At 40.6% G+C, this 20,010-nt stretch overlaps 1 protein-coding gene across 2 annotated transcripts in view; it reads right to left on the bottom strand.

The window, feature by feature from the left end:
- LOC146973365 (VPS10 domain-containing receptor SorCS1-like) overlaps window positions 1-18,147 on the bottom strand; it is a 49,508-nt gene extending 31,361 nt beyond the window's left edge. The window contains exons 1-2 of one of the 2 annotated variants that reach the window (XM_085799853.1): window positions 17,098-18,147; window positions 609-676 (exon numbers count right to left, since the gene is read on the bottom strand). In XM_085799853.1, the coding sequence (XP_085655979.1) occupies window positions 609-676; window positions 17,098-17,787 (758 nt within the window). In that variant the 5' untranslated portion in view covers window positions 17,788-18,147. The remainder of the gene's footprint in view (window positions 1-608; window positions 677-17,097) is intronic. The other variant, XM_085799852.1, reaches the window with a different exon arrangement.
- Between the last annotated feature and the right edge of the window lie 1,863 nt (window positions 18,148-20,010).

The raw sequence follows: 20,010 nt of genomic DNA, 5'->3' as shown, positions 1-20,010 counted from the left end.
AAGCATTGTTATTGTTATTGCACCAAATAAGGACATATTTCATGTTTTAGATGTTATACACACAGTTGTAAGTTTATTAGGAGCACCTATGTATAAGACATCATAAATCTTCATTCATGAAGGTCATAATGTTCAGTTTTTGTTGAAACTTTTTTTGAGCCTCCAATTTATGCTGCTAGTTGCACTGCATTGGATTATACAAAGACGAATGTCTGTTATTGAGCCTACCCTCAGTGATTTGATGTATGGCTTGATATGATTTGATATACATATGTATGCGTATATATATAATATCAAATAATAAGTAGATGTAGAGAGCGAGCTGTGTAGTGTGTGCGCTTTTGTGACTATTCTGTGGTTATGCACCAACAACAGAAAGACAAATAAGCTCTGAGGAAAGAGAAAAATAAAACTTTTCAGAGTTCACATAATTAGGAAGTGTCGTCAAGCTGACAAAACAATATTAAAAGGATTTTGAGCTATTAATGAGGATTCTTCAGAAGCACAAAATACAGTCAGCTTTGGGGTTAAATCATTACAAAACAAATGTTTTGCTGCAGCCTCTCTGTAAATGTAGATGTAAGGTAACAACAGACAGGAGATCTTACCTCCATAAAGAACTCTCCGTTACTCTGCCAGAGTTGAAGTCGTAGTATTTCGTCAACATGAGGATCACCTACAAAAACAGATCAAACAGATTACTACCTTCGCAGGATTGTATCATCAGATAAAAAAATAAAAAAATAAAGTGTCACATACAACAAAAGAGCCGAGCTGTCTGTGCACTTCTTTTAAACTTTCTGACAGGCTTTATTAAAAACCCAAACAAAACTCTGATGTGTGTCAAGCCACTGGCCTTCTTGTTGTAAAGCCAAACCTTGTGCATACTCTAATAGCATATGTATGCCATAATGGGTTTTAAGGCTCGGCAGACGCCCAACAAATGCCACCACAGGTGAACTATGAGTAAAAGAATAAATCAGTCAACAAGCTAATTTATTTGAGGTTCAGAGATATAGAGCTCATAAATATCATGGGCATCCTTTTTTGAGGAGGATAATAAAAAGTGTTGCAGTTGTGGTGTGTGGTTTATATCGTAGGCCTTTACTCAATATGAATGAGAAGATGTCCTGTAAATTAACCCAGATATAAATGAATGGCTTACTGGGTGTTCATTTCTATTTGTCTTTGTTTAGTCTGAAGAGAATCTCTAAATCAAAGCCTGTGTGTTATATGCATATAATTACTCAGGCATAAAGTCATGTTTATATGCATATAGTCTTTCTACAGTAATATACTGATGATTATAACAACTTAAGTCAAAAAGAGTGTATTTTTCCTACAGATTATTGGCTTTAGAAGAAACAGTTTCAACAGTTCTTGACACAAAAACAGTTGTTCATGTTGTGCCCTTCAACCTTAACACAAATGAATCCCTCCAGCAACGGCCTGCCTGCACTCGGCAAACATAAAACCTGCAGATCATACAGCTCTCTAGGGAAACTTCTCTGGGCATCTTCTTCAGTTTTTCATAGCTAGTATCTTCTAATTATCAAGGGTTATGAGTGTTCGGGGTGACATTCGCTGTGACAAGTAAGAATTCCATCATGTAAACAAGAATTTTTTGCTTCTTTGTTGAAAAATCCAGCTCACAGTCTTTGCAGAAATTCCAACCAGCAGCCGTTTTCTAAGCTCTCGCTCAAATCAAACAAGTCCGTCCTCCGCATGTCTGCTAGATAAAAAGTCTGCCTGCCCCCTCTCAACCCTAATTGCTTCAGTGAAGCTGAACTGTGACAGTAACATACAGTATGCATGCCGCATTCACACTTCCAGGTCACTTCCATACAATCAACTCCATCATTAAAGCTGCACAAACTGTTTCAAAAACATTACATTCTTTTCAAGCAAACTGCCAGCCGATATATTTCACTGCTGCAATGCCATGATACACAATAACACTCTGATTCGTGAACACAAAACATCAGTCTTTAAGTGCTGCATCCCAAACATAACCCCTATACCCCATCTCTCTATCTGATTCTTGTCTGCGATGTGATTAATTCCTGCATGAGTGAACAGAATCACCAAACCCAATGAGGCTGAAGATAAAGAGTCCCTTCAATCTCTTATTCTTTTCTTAAAAATGATCAATAATACGAACAGCTGCTTACCAATTCTCTGAGGATCCACTAATCAATTAATCACCAAATTATTAACGTCAACTGCTCACAATTATATTCATTGTCCTCAGGGGTGCTGTCATCATCATTAATTTCCTTGTGTTTTCTGTTATACAGCATATGTCTTTACCTGCAGTGAATGTATATCCATTTATATACCACAACCATTAAATTATGTACAACACTGTAAAACCAAAAGTCTCCAAAGAAACTCTTGCCGTTAATAATGCAATTTAAACTTTATAGTTTTGGTTTCTTTCCTAATTATGTGCCCTCTTTTGAATAAGCTGACTAAGAAAACTCTGACTCCTCTATTACTTTGTGCTGAATGTATGAAACCTTTAATATGAGGGCTAGTTCAGAGATAATCCACAGAGCTTGTTATAGCTCTGTGGTACCCACTGTCCAGACTGGGTTGCAGAGATTTATGGGTTTCCAATAAAATAGCCTTTATACCTTCCAAAAGTCATACCCTCATGGACACTGTCATACACAATAAAACAACCTGCAGCAGTCTGAAAATTAGGGCAAATTATGCCCCAACCCTCCCTACTCCCCCTCCTCTGTATGGCAATTAACTTTATGCATTTACTTGGGAAGGATCCAAGATTCTAGTCAGATGTAATTTGCATCCACCTTCTTGCTGGCTGGAAACATTTCCTGCGTTGTGAGAGATGTTGAAGGTGAAGCTCCATGGCTGCAGTTAACACATTGGTTCAGTGATACAAAATTCACTTTGTAGATGTTTCTGTGTGAAACAGGTGTTTGAAGTTCAGGATGTCACAAAAGCCATTAAACTGCTATTTGAAATCATCGGACAAAGGCTCTTCTTTAAACCATTCACAGGGTAATGGCATGACTTAAATAATAATGCCATATGTATTATCATATTTTTTCCTTTGAATTTCAACAAGGGTGTCACGACTGATTTCTGCTATGGTGTAGCACATGGCCCATTAGACTGCAGTAGAGCCAACATATCTCCAAACTGGATTACTTGACATCCAAGAGCAAGCAAATTGATTTTTCAACCTGTAATCCTTTGTAAACCCTACACCTTGGAGGTAAATGGACTGGGATGAATTTGATCATTATGTAAGAATGAATGGAGGCTTAATGGTGACTTAAAGGGCTTAAGGTGAAGAGATTACCGGTGTGAAATGAAAGGGGTGTATGAAGAGGAGAAGAGGTGGGATAGAGGTATCAAAAAAGCTAGAAGAGGGTGGGTCAGTGGGGGGGGGGTTCTGTTATTGAAGGATGAACGAATGAAGGAGCGACAGAGTATGCATTACAATTCATTCCCACTCTCACTAACCGGTTGATCCAGCCTTATCAGCTGTTGGAATTAAGTTGCCTCATCAATAAAACTGTCATCACTTTTGGCCACAGCAATTAAACAGATGGATGACTCCATAAAGGCAATTGTTACAGGAGTTACTGACCAGAATATTAATATTAGAGACAAATATGACGTATAAAAAAACCCTAACCCCAACCATATACATAAAATGCCCAGCGTGTGTTGGGTTAATCTGCTGTAAATCGGTCCTAGCCCTTTCAACCCTTTGAAATCACAAGGCTACAGAGAAACAGAGCTCATTTATCCAAACTTGTTTTCCTTCACATCTGTATTAATTGAATCTTCAGCCAACTGGAAGCAGCTGTAAACAACGCCAACACATTGTGATTTTATATAATATGATAAATGTGTTGACAAACTACTTCTAATTTACACACCCAGCAGACATGGAGCAACATTATCATTAACTTGGAGTTATGTTTGTGCCCACATGACGGCTGTAAGACTGTAGAGCTCTGCGCTCTCTGGTCAACACGTTTCACAAACAGGCAGCTCCATGACCCAATGTTCATATGAGGAAAAAATGACTATAGTAGTTTAAAATATGAAGTAGTGAGTTTCACATTTTGTAGGGCTTGTGTGAGGGTGATGTTCGAGTTAGCGATGACTTGTGACAATGTCACAGCTAAGACAAATGAGTTGGGAGGAGAAGGGTGAGAACACCTGTCTGCATGATATTAACACCAAGCAAGTGTTAACAGTGTGGCACCGAACGCCTCTCAAGAAAAAAAAAAACACACACACAGTGTAGAAAGCAAAATCATAGACCCGAGGGGCTGGTGTGGTATAAAGTATGAAACTCCACTCGATAAAACCAGCTCACATTAAACAGCATCATTTAACACTTGTAATAAAGAAAGAATTGTCTATTTCCATTACTTTGTTTACAGCAACACAAGCCTGCAGGAAAGCGCATCCTCGTATACTTCAATACCACCGCGGTGTGACACGTAATGTACAGAGGCTTTTGTCTGCCATATCAATTTATATCACTTCATTAACAAAGGCAACATTTCCTCGTGGACCAGATGTTGTGCTGAAGCTAGGTTGTTTGAAGTCAGAGTTGTTGGCTCTCCCATGGATAGCAGGTCACTGCAATCATAAATTATGAAGCAACTTCACAAAATCACTTTGCACAGAACAAACTATTGGTGTCCTGGTAAAACCCGATGTAGCTATACTGTACAGAATAGGAGCAGTGAACAGCTCTGAACAGGGGAACATGAACAAAACATATTCTGTCTTTGTGTTTAACATTGTTAAAATGACTCTACATGTAGCTCTTGAAGTAATAAAGTTCAGCTGTAGTGTGACTGATGGGAACACTATAGTACCCTTACAGATGGTAATAACATTGATCAGTGAACATCACACCAGCATCTTAAATCCGTGCAGTGAGCAGATACTCCATGTGACAGCTATGGCTCCCAAGCAGAACAGCAAGTGTCTGACTTTATTGGACTCCTCATGTTGAGACAACGACCTTGTGTGAAAGTAGCAGCTCGGTTGATAAGTCAACTGAAACGGCTTCCTTCTTCTCTGGGCTTTACACTCCCGCATCATTTGCTTCTTCACCATAAATGAAAGCTCGGGCAAGTTCAGCAGCTACGCTAGGCTACGGAGGCCTGCTGAGCTTGGAAGCTTCAGCAATGCACGGGCAGGGGGTCTGATCAATGCAGGCAAGATTAGACAGCAAGTGGGTAGGTTTTTCAACCCAACCAAAAAAGTTGTGCCCACTGTGCAAAGAAGTTTTATTTATTTTATATTTTTTGTCTGTTTTATTTCAAAACTTCTTTCACTCCTCACTCAGCACTTTGGAGGTGCTGAGTGAGGTGGTAAAAGATTGGTTGCATGTTGACAAACTAAAAGCTCCATGGACTTTTTAATAAACTACACTTACTTCATCTGACATCTATGAAGTAAAATCGCTGATAATGACAAATATGCCGGGGAAGGATTTCTCTCATCCATATGTCTTATTAGAGTCACCCACAGTGCTTGAAACCTACACTTTTGCCAAAATGCATAACTATAAATCCAAAAATGAAACTTCAGTAAGTGAGTGAAAGTTATGGTTTTGAATGAGAGGCTTTTCCTTGCAGCAGCCAGATGGTGTAACTCATATGAATGAGTAATGTGGGTGTCCAGTGTAAAATGAATAAAAAACGTTTCTGATTCATAGATGAAGCACTGATGCACTGACTAAATTACATTAACACACCGAGCAGTCGAGAACTTAAAAATACATTTCATAGATCGCTAACTTTCATGTTGGTTGTCGAGACATTATCTGATAAAAAAAAATGCCTGAAAGGGATTCTTTGCTCAACAACTGCTGCCACAGTTATTCTGAAGCTTTTGCAGCTGTTCATGAAACAAACAGTGAGGCACAGTGACAACAAGAAAAGCACACTATGAACTGCATAACACTAGTTTTATTAAAATGAACACAAAGGAGAGCAAACACAAAGACGTGTCTGGGACAAAAAAAAAGGAAAAAGAAGGAGGAAGATCTCATTATGCATTTTTCCAGGCAAATTAACTTTATCCTGGTCTAGTGTAAAATCTTTGGCTGATTTGTAGGGGATTTCTGCTCTATTAGACAACACTCGGTGGAGAAGAAAGGAAACCCAGGAGGGTAACGCAGCTTGTCAATAAAAAAACACACTGCAGGATTTCAAGGCATTAGAGAAGCTCGCCACAGGAAGGCTTGGTGGCTTGGCAGAGCTGAACTCAGCCTGCCAGTAGTTTCTGTGCAGAGCTGCATGCTGAGCTCTAAAAACCAGCCCCTCTGTTTATCCATGCAATGTAAGCAATGCCACATTCACGAATATGTCAGGAGAAATAAATTCTTTGTCTTTAGTTTTCTGAGGCTGAATAGTGTTGATGGAATTCTTATCGTTATGTATTTCATGAATTTATTTATGTTTCTTTAGCCGGATGTGTGATGTTCACTCTGTGAAACAACGCCGCAGAAACACCACACCAACAACACACACGCATACACAGACATACATACACACACACACACACACACACCTCCAGAGCCTGTCCATCACAGCCGCAGAGGAGAGAGGGAAGCTGATGGAGGTCCATGCTGACAGCATCGGCCACGGGGTTGCCTGAGCATGTCAACATAGTTATATACAGGCTACTACATGCATCAGTGTCCAAAAACAGGGCTGTTTGTCATAGTGTGCTGAGGACGCAGTACCAAGGTGGGGGAGGTAGTCACGATAAAATGGTCAAATGCCGTTACAAATTATTCTGCATTAAACTACTGATTGTATTAAATCTCTTGTCCACTCCCCCATCCCTAACCCCCCCAAGATAAAACATGGAGAGACAGAGCTGTGCTGCTTTAATAAGAGCTAAGATGGCTCTAACAGTCGATCAAAGTAGATATTGCTGTTGCAGGCAAGCTGCTATTTCTGGTGTCATTGTCCCAAATTGATTTATTGGGACAAAAATAGGTTAGGAAAAATACATTTTATTTATTATGATTATATTGACATTAAAACAGTATGTTCTGTGTTTAGCAATACAAAATCAACAAAGGTGTGAAATTTAAGCAATCATGGTCAATCTGTTAATTACTAAAAGACCAACCAAAGGGTGACCAATCAAAAAACAAACTGAAATCTTATATAAATAATGTGCCATCAAACTTGGCTCTAGTGTATTTGTCTACAGGATGTGTTAAATGATGAAACAATGTTATTACGGTATTGATAATTATTGGTAAGCTGATAACTGAGCCTATAGGTCTAATTTTAGAATTCTTCTGGGTAGCCCGTAGGGCCTCTTACCGCCTTCTGACCTGTGCACATTTCTTTGCATTTTATTCATTGAAGTCACTGTTCAAAGGGCCTTCGGGCCTTTTGAAAGCAAAAGTTCAATATTCTGGGAAATATGGAATATTTGCCATCTTGCCAAGTCTTAGATGAAAAGATCGATAATACTCTCAAGTCTCGCTTTTATCTTTGGCTTATTTTGTTTTCCATCATTCCCCCAAGTCTGCCCTCCAGATTTGCATGGTATGTGTATTTTTATTTAAATTCATTTTATCCTGAATTCAGTGATACCGTGTATTGAATAATATTTGGCTGGAGTGCTACAGCAGGGTCAGCCTTGTACATACAGATGTCGCTGACTGAGTGAGGGACAATCTTACACCACTGCAGTTTCCCCATTAGCCTCTTGTCCAATTAACTTATTTTCAGAAAAGCATGCATTATCAAATCTAGCCACTGTCCAGATCTTAGCTACTTTGTGTAGAAGCTTTCCCTCCACAGGCACACCTCTCTATGCCAGGCTTAGACATGGCCGCTGACTTTCACGAGCTTCTAACTTTCCCTCTTATTCATCATTTAAAGAGTAAACAGCTACCATCACAGCACAGCTTCTTCTTTCTTCTTTAACTCATATCTATGGTGATTTTGTCTGAAAACGTTTACTCAGGAGTTTGGAAATGACTCGAAAGTGACTGCTGGTTAACATTGGCTACTTTTTAGTCTCAATTTCATAATTGTTCCATTGCCTGACAACAGAAACGGGGAAAATATAAATGAGAACATCGGGGATTCAGCTGTATTAAAATACTGTATATCTGAGCAGAGAAACAGATGAAGGGATGGAACTGGCTGACACTAGGCAGAATGCAAATAGCCTACCATGCAGTCCATCCATATTCTAGGTTTTGACCTAGTCTTGTTCATATATTTTTAAATAAGATGTATTATACATTAACATTGTTCTCCTCTCAGTAAGGCCAGCGTTCTACTCAAAATAATATGGGTGTGTTTCTTCACTGCTGTTGAATAGATTTGGCAGATGTGCTATGCTCACTGTGACTCAAGAACTTTTTGTTCAGTGGGATCTCTAGCGAAAAAAAAAAACCCTGCATGTCACAAAGAGAGAAGACACAACTTTCAACTTCTTCAAAAGATTGCAGATTTATATCTCAAGCTCTGCTCTTATTATAGCTATTTTGCATACCCTTATATTGTTGTCATACCTATATTTTCGATACGATACTGAAGACACCGTTGAAATCTTTGTTTGCACACAAGTCACACTGAGGTTATTTTTATCCCTGGTGCTGCAAAGTAAAAATTCAGTCATATACCTTGACTGAATAATTTCAAAACTTGGTATGAAGTTAACTTTACATTGATTGTTTTGACTTAACAGTTTCTGACATCCATTAGGCTCTCTGCACAATGACTGAATGCAGAATGCACGTACAGTAATTTCAATTATCTTTCCAGTGCTTTGTGGCACTGAAGCGCTGACAGAGTCAAAATAAATTCTTGTAACTGACATCCTGAAATGAGCTAGATTCATCTTTTTCTCCATCCTGTAACATACCCCATTCTGTTTCTGTTCAACTGATCATTTACCTCCGGTTGCCTCAGACGAATGACGTCGACAGTCAAAAACTTAAAAGTGTCATCTTTCATGGACTTTTTCCCCAAGCATGTGTAGTCATGGCACCGCAGCCTACTGCTTTCCACGGGACAGTGGAAATGAATAATTGAACAAAACTGGATTATTTCAGTATAATAGGATAGATGTTTTTTTTTTTTTTTTTTTTTTTAAAGTATATTTTCGGCTTTTTGCCTTTATTTGATAGTGATGACAGTAGAGATAGACAGGAAATGGGGAGGCAGAGAGAGGGGGAATGACACGCAGGAAAGGTCTGCCCGACGCGGGATTCGAACCGGGGACGCCTGCAGCGAGGACTGTAGCCTCTACATGGGGCGGCCGCTCTACCCACTGCGCCACGCACCGCCCCAAGGATAGATGTTTGCATTGAAAGGATAGACAATGCACGGACAGTTTATTCATCTCACAGTACTTCAGCGATGATGGAGAACACTGAGAAAAATATTAAAGCAGAACCAGAGAATACAGTATTTTATGCACAGTTCAGTCAGTGAGTCATAAAAGCAACTATACAATTCAGATGAAACTACTGACAGCATACAGTACCTGGCCCTTCTCCAGTTTTCAGAGACAGATGAGAAAATCTACCAAGAGATCAATGAAGCCAAATAAGAGAAGCTACATGCCAGGCTATCAAGTACAAGGTCTGCGAAAAAGGGGAGGATCCTCCACTAGAAAATAGAGGAGCTAAAAGTACTACAAAACACGGACTTGAGTAACCATGAGCAGGAAATAAATATTCAATGGCTGTAAGATAGAGGAGACGTTTCAAGAATTGAGCTACAGCTTTTTGAAGGCAGAGAAAAATATATTTTCCCATGGGTAGAAGGCTCTTTACCAAAGATGGAAAAAGTCAACACAGGATCCAAATACAGAGGGTTTTTGTGAACCCTGGATGTGATCACTCAGTCAGCAAGTCGTCCAACCTGAACAACGGTTGTTTGTCCCTATACCGCTGAGACGATGCAGGGGGTTATGGAACGGTCATGGTTCAACCCTTTAAATAAAAAAGAAACAGCAGTCTCCTGTGTCAAAGCCCTGTGTTTTGCTGACTCATACATCCAAATCTAGTAATATGCGTTAACAAGCTACTATATCACCTGACATCCTCCTTTCTGCAGTCAGAGGACACCTAACAATGAAACATACCTACTACAACTACTTTAAGCTTCTTGCACGGATTGCCATTCGGCTTAGATATAGAGAAAGATTGTGTGTCCCCTGTCACCTAGAGATGGAAAACTCAAAAGAAAAAGTCACAGGAACTGAATGTTAAACAGTTTTTATGAGACAAAAACTCCAGGAAATTGTCCTAGAAGCTGTAAAGATCTTCATCAGCCTGGTCACAACCCGAAGCAAGAGGAAGAAAACTCTCTTCAAACTCAGATGACTTCATGCCTCTGAACACATCTAGGACCTGAGTGCCTTATTCTTCAGTAAAATATCTATCAGCTATGATATCTCTTAAATAATACAGTGTGCAGTCTGTGTACTATTTCTTCTGCGGAGAATTTTAAGCGATTAATATCATACGTGTGGCATTTAAAACAGATGAGTCGAGCGGAAACAAAACAGGACAGATGTGCTCAAGGTCATGGGGCACTGCAGCCTATCCCAGCATGCACTGGACAGGACAGTTTGACAGCCTCACAGGGCTAACACAGAATGACAAACACATTCACACCTACGGGCAATTCAGATTTTCTGATTCACCTTACTTGCATGTCTTTGGACTGTGAGGGGAATCTAGAGCACCTGAATAAAAAAACCCATTCAAGCGCAGGGGAATCATGCCAAAAGGGCCTATCACCCACTGAAAAGATAAAGTTCAAACTAATTAAAACATATAATTCATTGAAATTAATTCAAATGCAACCCATAGAGCCTATAATCCTAAATTATGGAAGAGCATTGAAATTGTTCTGGTGCCTGCTCTGTCTCACTGGAGTGACAGGCTAACATTAATGTATTGTCAAGCAGACGCTAGACAGATTGAGCTTAGTTTTAAATGACCCCACCCCTTACATCCCCACCCAAATAACTAATTAGAGCTATGTTTAATTTCTGAACAACCAACAGTCTGGCTGTAGGACAAATGGGTGAATAACTGGCATGTTCGAATTTTTGGTCAGCTGTCTTGCAGCTTGAGCAGTTCCACGGTCTGATTTCCCACATGGCTACTGTCAGAAGACTCATTATAGAATGCACTGAGCTTGTTTTAATATCCCTGGAATGGTATTTTACATGTTGTGGTTATTGTAATCTTGACCGAGAGGAGAATAGACCATCTGTGGCTCACTGTACAACAGGACATAATGAAGCTTTTTTTCTTCTTTCTGCTTTTTTTTTTCTGGCTATATTGTTGAGGATGCACCCTGGTTGTCTGAAGAACTTCACTGGAGGTTCTGTGCTTACATTGAGAGCAATCACCCATGTCAGGGCTGATAAACTGGACAGTGTGAACAAAGAAGCGATACATCTGGCTGTGCAGAAAGGCTGATTGAAGTGTGTATCACTGAGTTCACACAACGTGCAAGAGTAATAAAAATGTAAATTGCTAAAAACATCATCAACATCACCTTTAAGATCCACCTTTTTTTTCTTCCTGTCATAAATGTTTCATCTTTTTACCACTTTGACAGTTTGGTGGCGTGACCAGCAACAGTGCATTTAATGAACTCTGAGTACACTGGGAATTTAGTATCCAAACGGATTAATACAGATGGAACATTCCATTTTTTCCCAGACTTGTTCAAATCCTACTTTGAATTTCAAATGCAAAAATGACGAAGTGAACGCACACCCAAGGAAATCAAGTATGTACCGCTGCATATTTATACATATGACGCTTCATATCTCCAGCCATAAAACATGGTTTGCTTTTGGCTATCTGCTCATGAAGGCCCAGCAGCATATATGATTTACATCCTCTGCCACATGAGTTGAGTTATATTATTTATTTACAGGCTCCTTAGGATAACCCATGCAAGGCTGAAAGCAATACAGCCTCTCGATACCACTGTAAGCTTACTTGCACATGTACTCATTTGTCACAAGTTTTTCATTGTTATCAAATCCTTGACATGGGCCAATTAATTGCTTCAGCTAAATTGCGCACATCCAGCGTGAGGGCACTTGTTATTGAACTGTTTCTCGCCATAGACAATTACCACATGAATGAGTGCGCTAGCAGCACGTGGTCTGAACACTCGTTTGCATCTCACTTGGTTTTCATGTTGATTGAAATGCTGAAATGACATCACAGCTTAGTTCTCACACTGTGTAATTGGACAAATGATAAAAGAATTGTAAGAATGAGACTTCAGCGGCAAATTAATGACTGACTGAAATCCGGCATTGGACAAGAAAACTAAACATCAACGTGAATCAATGACAAATTCAGACAAAGCGGTTCACGCGCTGTGTGTACCAATTGGCTGCTACACTGAGAGAGCCTAATAATATAAACCAATTATCAGTTGTTAGAATTTGCAACAAATGCATCACAGGACATATTTCTTGATATCAGCACGATGATGTGATTTCATGTATGACAAAGTCAGCAAGTGTCTGAGGTGTGAGAAGACAGAAGCCCCCACATGTGTGAGCCACATGAACAATGAGGATGAAATATTACATGTACCACCAGCCCCTAAACCCTTTCTTTGTACTTGCATTGCCTGTATTAAGCCTCTCTCAGACCCTCTCATACTAAAGGAAGCAGATTACAATTGTTACGGCTAGACTGTCTGAACAAAAACGTTTAACTTGGAGAAGGGAAACTGACTAACTTTGAAACAGATTACCACTTAAAATAGATATGTAAGAAAGTACACCAGCTGGAAAATCGGCGAGCTTCATTGGTGACCACCTGGCCTGCACCTACGCAGCGAGAGAGGGTGTGGCATTTAGCAGAAGTGTGAACGTGCACACATAACATTGTGAGTGGGCGGGATGAGACTGCCTGCCATCAGGGGGTAAATTTGTCAAAGCAAGACTGGAAAGTTTGTCATGTAAGTGTGAAAAAGATTATGACAAATCCTGCTGATAATGACTTGAATCAAAGACAAATGTCTGGATATCAGATTGGAAATGTAATCTCATCATGCATGCTGAGAAACAAAACTTTACCAAATATATGATGACACTTGATGAGAGTTTATATTCATATTGGCTGCTAATGCTTACTGTATATACTACCACTGCTACTATACTGTAATATATACTATACTATACTATAAAACAGATGAGCCAAGAAATCATTTCAATATTTAAAGGAACTTGGGGCAGGATCAAGAAAAAAGACTCATTAATGACACGACAACCGGTAGGGTTACTGCAGCCATCAGCCAAGCCGCGGGAGCGCGTATGAGCTTTTCACAGCAGTGCAGCTGATGCTGTGACACTGTGGCTGTATTCGAAACCGCATACTATACTGCTAGTATGTAGCCTACTGATTTGGCCGAAATGTAGTTTGTAGTACCCTATGCAGTATGCAAAGTTGCAAACAAAAGCTAAATCTGCAGTATGCGAAAAATTCCCGGATGTCGTACTGATTCGGAACATATCACCAATGTGCATCTGACCAGTCTAAATTGTCCTGTATCCCACAATGCAATGCGCCCCTGACCTCTAACCCTAACCAAAGACGGTTTAGAGTAGTGAAGTATCTTTGTTGTGTACCGTAACCATGATATAGAACTTAATAAAATAAAGTTTTATGTAGACTGATTGGTTCATTGTAAAACATTAATTTATTGATGTAAATGTGATTTCTGTACAGAGTCCTAAAGCAGCGCTGCTCCTCTGTCCAATAGCTTCACTTTACATTTAAACAAACTAATGCTACTGCCACAGTTGTTAGATTTCATCAATGAGACCAGCATTTATCTCCTAAAAAGAATTTAACCAGCAGGCGGTAAACCTCTAAAAACCTGCAGATAAGTTACCCAGCAATGCAGGTTGACAGGCCGATCAGTTCAGCAGACCGGCTGCTGCCTCTGGGACGACTCGCTGATCCCGGTCGCTGCTCCCACAGTGGCTCTTGCACTTCTCGAAAACGTTGGAGCAAACTTCCTAACAAGCGTTATTTGGATACACTGACCACAGATTGGCGATCTAAACTGCGACTTTCTCACATGAAAAAATATTAAGACTTAATAAAGTAACGTTATTTCTTTACGCGACCGTTTACTGCAAGATCTCCGCGAGTCGCGGTGCTAGTGCTTTCTCATTCCCCACCTGTTTGATTCAGGGTATAACGGGATGATGAATGAACCTTGCTTTAGCGCGAAGTGTCGCAAATCCCCAAAGTGCACAACCCCATAATGCATTGCACCGCATTAGGGTGTTCACATCACAGTAGCAAGCTCTATGCAGATTGTTCATTACAAAGCCAGGCTAGCTGTTTCCCACTACTACCAGTCTGGAGTTGGTCCCCGGGCGCTGCACCGTGGCTGCCCACTGCTCCTCAGGGATGGGTTAAATGCAGAGAAAGAATTTCACTGTACTAGCTGTATATGTGACAAATAAAGTACCTTTACCTTTACCTTTAATGCTAAGCTAAGCTAAATAAGTATAACAAAAAACAACTCATGTATAAAAACATGACATGATTAAAAGGTTGAATATGGAGAATGAACAGAATCCCACCATCTATTGACCAAGATAGGGATTGCAACAACAGAAACATAATTCCTGCAGTCGGTTGGCAGACCGTTGCTAAGTATAGCAAACTGTTGCTAGGAACACCGCTGATGAGAGTAGCATAGAGGAGAAGAACTATGCAGGATTATTTACCTTGTGTTTCATTTTTACCTTCATTAAACAGCTTCGTTTGTGATGTTAGATAAATGACTTGTAACTTGGAGGTTCACTTCCACATTGTGGCTGAAAACCAAACCTGCATGATAAACCGTAAACTCTTGTTTATGACAGAAAAGACTACAGGCCTACAGATACACACCTCTTAACATGTATATAATAATCCATCGATTCACCGATTAAAAGGCTTCATTGAAAACACGACCGTGAATGCATCACTTATATTTTTTGCATGTGTTTTTAAACTAGAAGTCAATTTTGATTAATATACCCAATGTTATTTTTGTTACACATAGAAAAGGATAATTGTAACTGATCCCATGCCCCTTTTCAATCTATACAGTTTTCTTCTCCCCGGTTGCTAAGCAGTTATTCATTAAAGGGACTGTTGGATTTCGCTCTACAATAGTGTGAGGCCTTGACCTAACTCTGTGGAGTGCCTTGAGATTACATGACATGATTTGACCCTATTCATATACATATGAATTGAAATAGATTGCGCCATCTGTCCAAATGACATACAATTATTATACATGTCTAAAAAACCGAATGACACAAAAGCCTTAAACTCATTTAAAGCTTTTAATAATTAGACAAATAATTGAAGTATATAGAAGTGAAAGGATCATTTTAAAGACAGAATAAATTATGTTTCATTTTTGCAGCCTTTAAAAAAACAAGGATCTGATGCTTTTCTTTGTCACACATGATAGTAAAAACAAAGATCCTTGGGTTCTGGACCGTTGGTCAGACAACACCTTCACCCTGGTCTGTGACAAAATGAATTGATAAACAAACAAAAAAAAGCATATGATCAATATGAAAAAAGTCATTTTTGCTTCTTAATAACACTAAATACTATTGCTTAGCCCCAAGGCCAAAAGAGATGCGCTATGCAAAAAATCCTGGATCTCTGGCTGCACAGATCAAGCCTCAGCACTATATGATCAGCAGTCTTTCACTTCAGAAATATTACCACAGTGCAGTTCCAGCCAACAAAATGCCAAAAAGCTAAGTCAAGCCTCCATCTGAAGCCCTGGACACTCTGACTGGTCGTACTGAAATGCCCATTTAGGGACAAAAATATTACTAATTAGGCCTAGGCTGCTTCACACCTCACTAAAAACTAGGAAAAGGAGGGAGCACATGTGTGTGGTTTGAGCAGCTTACTTTGACATCGGTCCAAGAGTCTTGTAGAATTGATTTTAAAGTCTCTTTACTTGTAGCCTATATTAAGCTCTAAATGGATGAGCTTACATTGCAAACCCCCCGTTGTTTTAAAAGCCTTCATGTTCGTGCACATCCTCCACTCTGGGTTGTTAGAAGTTCAGAACCACAGACATGAGACATTTTTATGTTCCCAAACTGTGGAGTGACAGTCCCCTAGATATTAGGGAGACAACCTCAGAGAGCTTTTTTTAAAAGAAACTCCTTAAAACGGTTGGTTTTTACTAGTCACTTTTACGACTTGAAATCTTTTTCTCTCCCTGCATATATTCAGTATTTTATTGCATTACGGTGGTGCCATTTTGTGTTTCAGATGGCTACTCATTTCTCTCTATTGTAATGTGCATTTCTTCATATGGAGAGTGCAATAATGATAATAGAATTTCCACCTATCTGCTGTATAATGACTACCACTTCTACCCCACGGCACTCAGGCATACTATAGCCAATATGTTGAGGACACAGTGCATCAGTCGGTGGGCTGTATACTTAACCTTCTGAAGCAGAACCCATTTACTCATCTAGTTTTGAGCAAAGCAGATCTAAAGCTATAGCAAGAAAGTGGGAAGGTTTATTAGTCTCATTTGCAAAATGTATGCCTATAGTCACCTGCCAAAATCTGGTGCTTTGACAAATAGACAGCACAGTGTTCCTTTGTGTGATTGTATATGAATGAGTGAATAAATGGGAGAGGGAAGGACAAAGGAAAGAGGGGATAGAATTCCCTTTAAACTCTGAATAGAACATTAAACTTATATTATTTTGTTTTTTTTTCCTTTTTCATCTGCCAGGTTAGCTAATCAATAAACAATACCATAGATAGGGTGTGTGTGTGCCAGAGAGAAAGAGAAAGAGAGAGAGAGTGAGAGAGAGGGAGAAACAGGCACACACTCCCTCAAACTCTGCAGCCTCTCAGCAGTCTCAGATTTAATCACTGCTCTGCTCGGTCATTCAGTCACGTCTAAAGCTTTAAATGACCACAGAAGCTGTGAGAGTGAGCGCTGACCACACTGCGTCAGCCCCGTGCGTAAATGTGGAGCACAGTGAGTGAGCACTTACGCTGCTGTTCTGTCCGGACCAGTGCACCATCGCCTGGTTGTGAGCCGTGTCCCCGCTCAGTGCAAATGTCGAACTTGTGAGCTGAAACTCCCCCTGGTCCGAAAACGAAGCCTCATCCCCGCCCTCGGCTCTGAATCCGGACCAAGTCTCTGCGCTCCTCGGCGTCCGTCTCCAACCTCCCACATCCTTGTCCTCACGCACTGTCACATCACCCTGCGCCCAATTCCCCCCAGAAAATCTGTTGTTTTGTGCATCACCGCTGCTGTTATCGGTCACGTTTTTAGGAAAGGCGCGAGAAAACACTTTGGAGTGGGAAAGTTTTTGTTGGTCGTTTAACGCGTCCTTCTGGAGGCAACTTGTTTTATTCCCCCGTAACCGTACTTTGGACGAACTTTCTTCGCTCGCGGTTAATTCCGCAACGTTGCGCCTCTCGTCCCCGCCGCCGGCGCTGGGTTTGGCGCCCGGTGACCCCTCGTTAAATCCAACAAATTCTTCAGCTGGTGCCTCGCCAAAATGAGCCAAATCCTGCGTCGAGAGTTCCCGGGGAAACGTTGTGACCTGCGGCAGCTGGCACGAGGGAATGCACCTCACCTCCGCTTTTGTTCCGCCCAGGATGGAAGAAGTTAGGGTGAAGAGCCAAATCCACTCCGAGAAAATGATAAAAAGACAGGAACCGAGGCGCGTCTCCATTCTCCGTTAATTCCGACTTCAGGCGTGTTACAAACACATCATCCTCACTCTGGAGCGTCTGTCTGTCATCACCTGCTGAAGTGGAGTCCGAGAATGCACAGTGGGGAGGTGCAGCAGCAGCAGCAGCAGCAGCAGCAGCGCGCGGACAAGTGCTCCAAAGTCTACTGATGCAAACGATGCATCAGAGGAGGAGCTGGAGGCTGATTCCTGCACGAGAGGGGAGAGGGGCCCATACCCCCGCATCCTCATCTCAACCTGGATGGAAGAAAGAAAAAAAAAAAAGAAAAGAAAAAGAAACACGCACAGCAGCTGGGTGTAGCCTTCTCTTAATTAAGTTATATTTCTGTAGAGGCGCGTGCTGTCTTTATTCTGTCCTTTGATCTGCTACAGTGTCTGTATGAAACATCTGACCAGATCATCATCATATAGGTAATTATGCACCAGATTAAAACAGTCTGAAAGGTCTTCAGATGTGGGGGGTCCCCCCGGGGAGTGGATCTACAGACATTATTGGCTCTGCCTCCAGTCCTCTCTGTGTGGAAATGTTTCTGACAGGGGCTTTATGGAAGATACAATGAGGCTTTGCATTTTCCATTAGTGCGGCCCTAGGTAATCAATTAACAGGATTGCCTGTGTTCACTGTCAATTACGGCATGCAGGTAATGACTCTGTTGTGGCTAGCCTGCAAAATGGCTTGGAAGTGTTTTTTGCTTAGGCAGCACTTCTGCATTATCCATACAAATGAATGGAGAAGATGCATACTCCTCTGATTTTACCTTGTGCTCCTTTCCTAGATTAATGGCAGCATGTCCGCAGGGCCACCGGCAGGTAATTTGGGCCCCATGAAAAGATGTCACATTGGGCCCCCGCCCACCACAGGCCACGACAAGCCCTAAAATATAAGACAGAAGAGATATGCGTACCTATTTGATGCAAGACTGATACCCACGGAAAGAAATGTGCTAAAGGCCATCTTTTACATTATAAATGTTTCATATCAGTGAAACGGCTTTAATCATTTTTTATTTCATTCATTTTATAATCCACAGGCTTTGGGATTATTCTCTAAAAACAAGGAAAGAATAAAAAACTGTTTAGAACATTGTAAATAAAACAACATATCAATGAAGATGGGTTAATAATTTAATACCAAAAAATAAATTGCCTTTTGTTTCGAATGGGCTCCTGGTTGGGTAACAGAAAATAATGAGAAGGACAGAGGTGAGCAAGTTATAATTTTCTCTATCACCTTACTCTGTTTGCCGGCATATAGGCACAGGGGAGCTAAGCAGGTGCCATGGAAATAATCGAGAAGCCATTATTACCAGACACCCTGGAATAGCCTATGTTGCTATATTTCTCTATACTTTGGGCTTTGTTCCAGTCAGCTAATGGTAAACCATTAGGAGAACTAGAGCCCGTCCAAACCCTGTGATTAGATTCTATTCCTGGGCAACATTTTGTCAATAGGATGAGGATGCTGTTGACTGGTGACTGATGCTGAAGAGACTGCCTATATTGAGCTGTGTTCGCTCCGAGCTGCGACGTGATCCTGTTCCACATACGGGTCAACTGCACAGAGACGTCTTTCATCGGCAGCCATTAGTGATGCAGTGAGCAAGAGCTGTCTCAATCTGTTTCAGTTAGCCCCCACCAGACAAGGGGAAACCAGTCTATAATGCAGATTGATGGCTGACTGAGAATTTCAATCATGGAGAACATTGGCTAAAAAGCTCAAGTCTTGACTGTAATGCAAACCTAAAGCAGAGTGCAACTATTACAATGCAGAAAAGCCTCCGTAGGAAAGTAGCCTAATGCCCGTGTGTGGCACCTATTCAGCTTTTTACATGTATTTTTTACTTGCAGGGACTTTATCAGGGATACATCTGCTCTGACATTGTGGAGTGATTATAATGGATTTTTGTCTGACCTGTCTGTTTAGTTTAGACATGGCTGGTTGTGCACATGTGGATAGGGGTTGTGTATGGCTGGCTTGCTTCGCCTTTATTTTTTTCTCGCAACTAATCTGTGATAAAAGTCATTTCCTGAAGGCGGATGCAACTAATGATTATTGTCATTATCAATTAATCAGCTGATCATTGTCACAATCAACCAATTAATTGCTTAAAATGTCAGGAAATAGTGGAATGAAATGCCACAGTTTCTCAGGGATGTAGATCATATTTTCAAATCTTGTCTGGAGAAAAAAAAAACCTAGAGATA

The sequence above is a fragment of the Trachurus japonicus genome, chromosome 15 (genome assembly GCF_045865225.1).
Source record: "Trachurus japonicus isolate A0001 chromosome 15, Traja_1.0".
NCBI classification, from domain to species: domain Eukaryota; kingdom Metazoa; phylum Chordata; class Actinopteri; order Carangiformes; family Carangidae; genus Trachurus; species Trachurus japonicus.
This window is presented reverse-complemented; position numbering and strand designations above follow the sequence as displayed.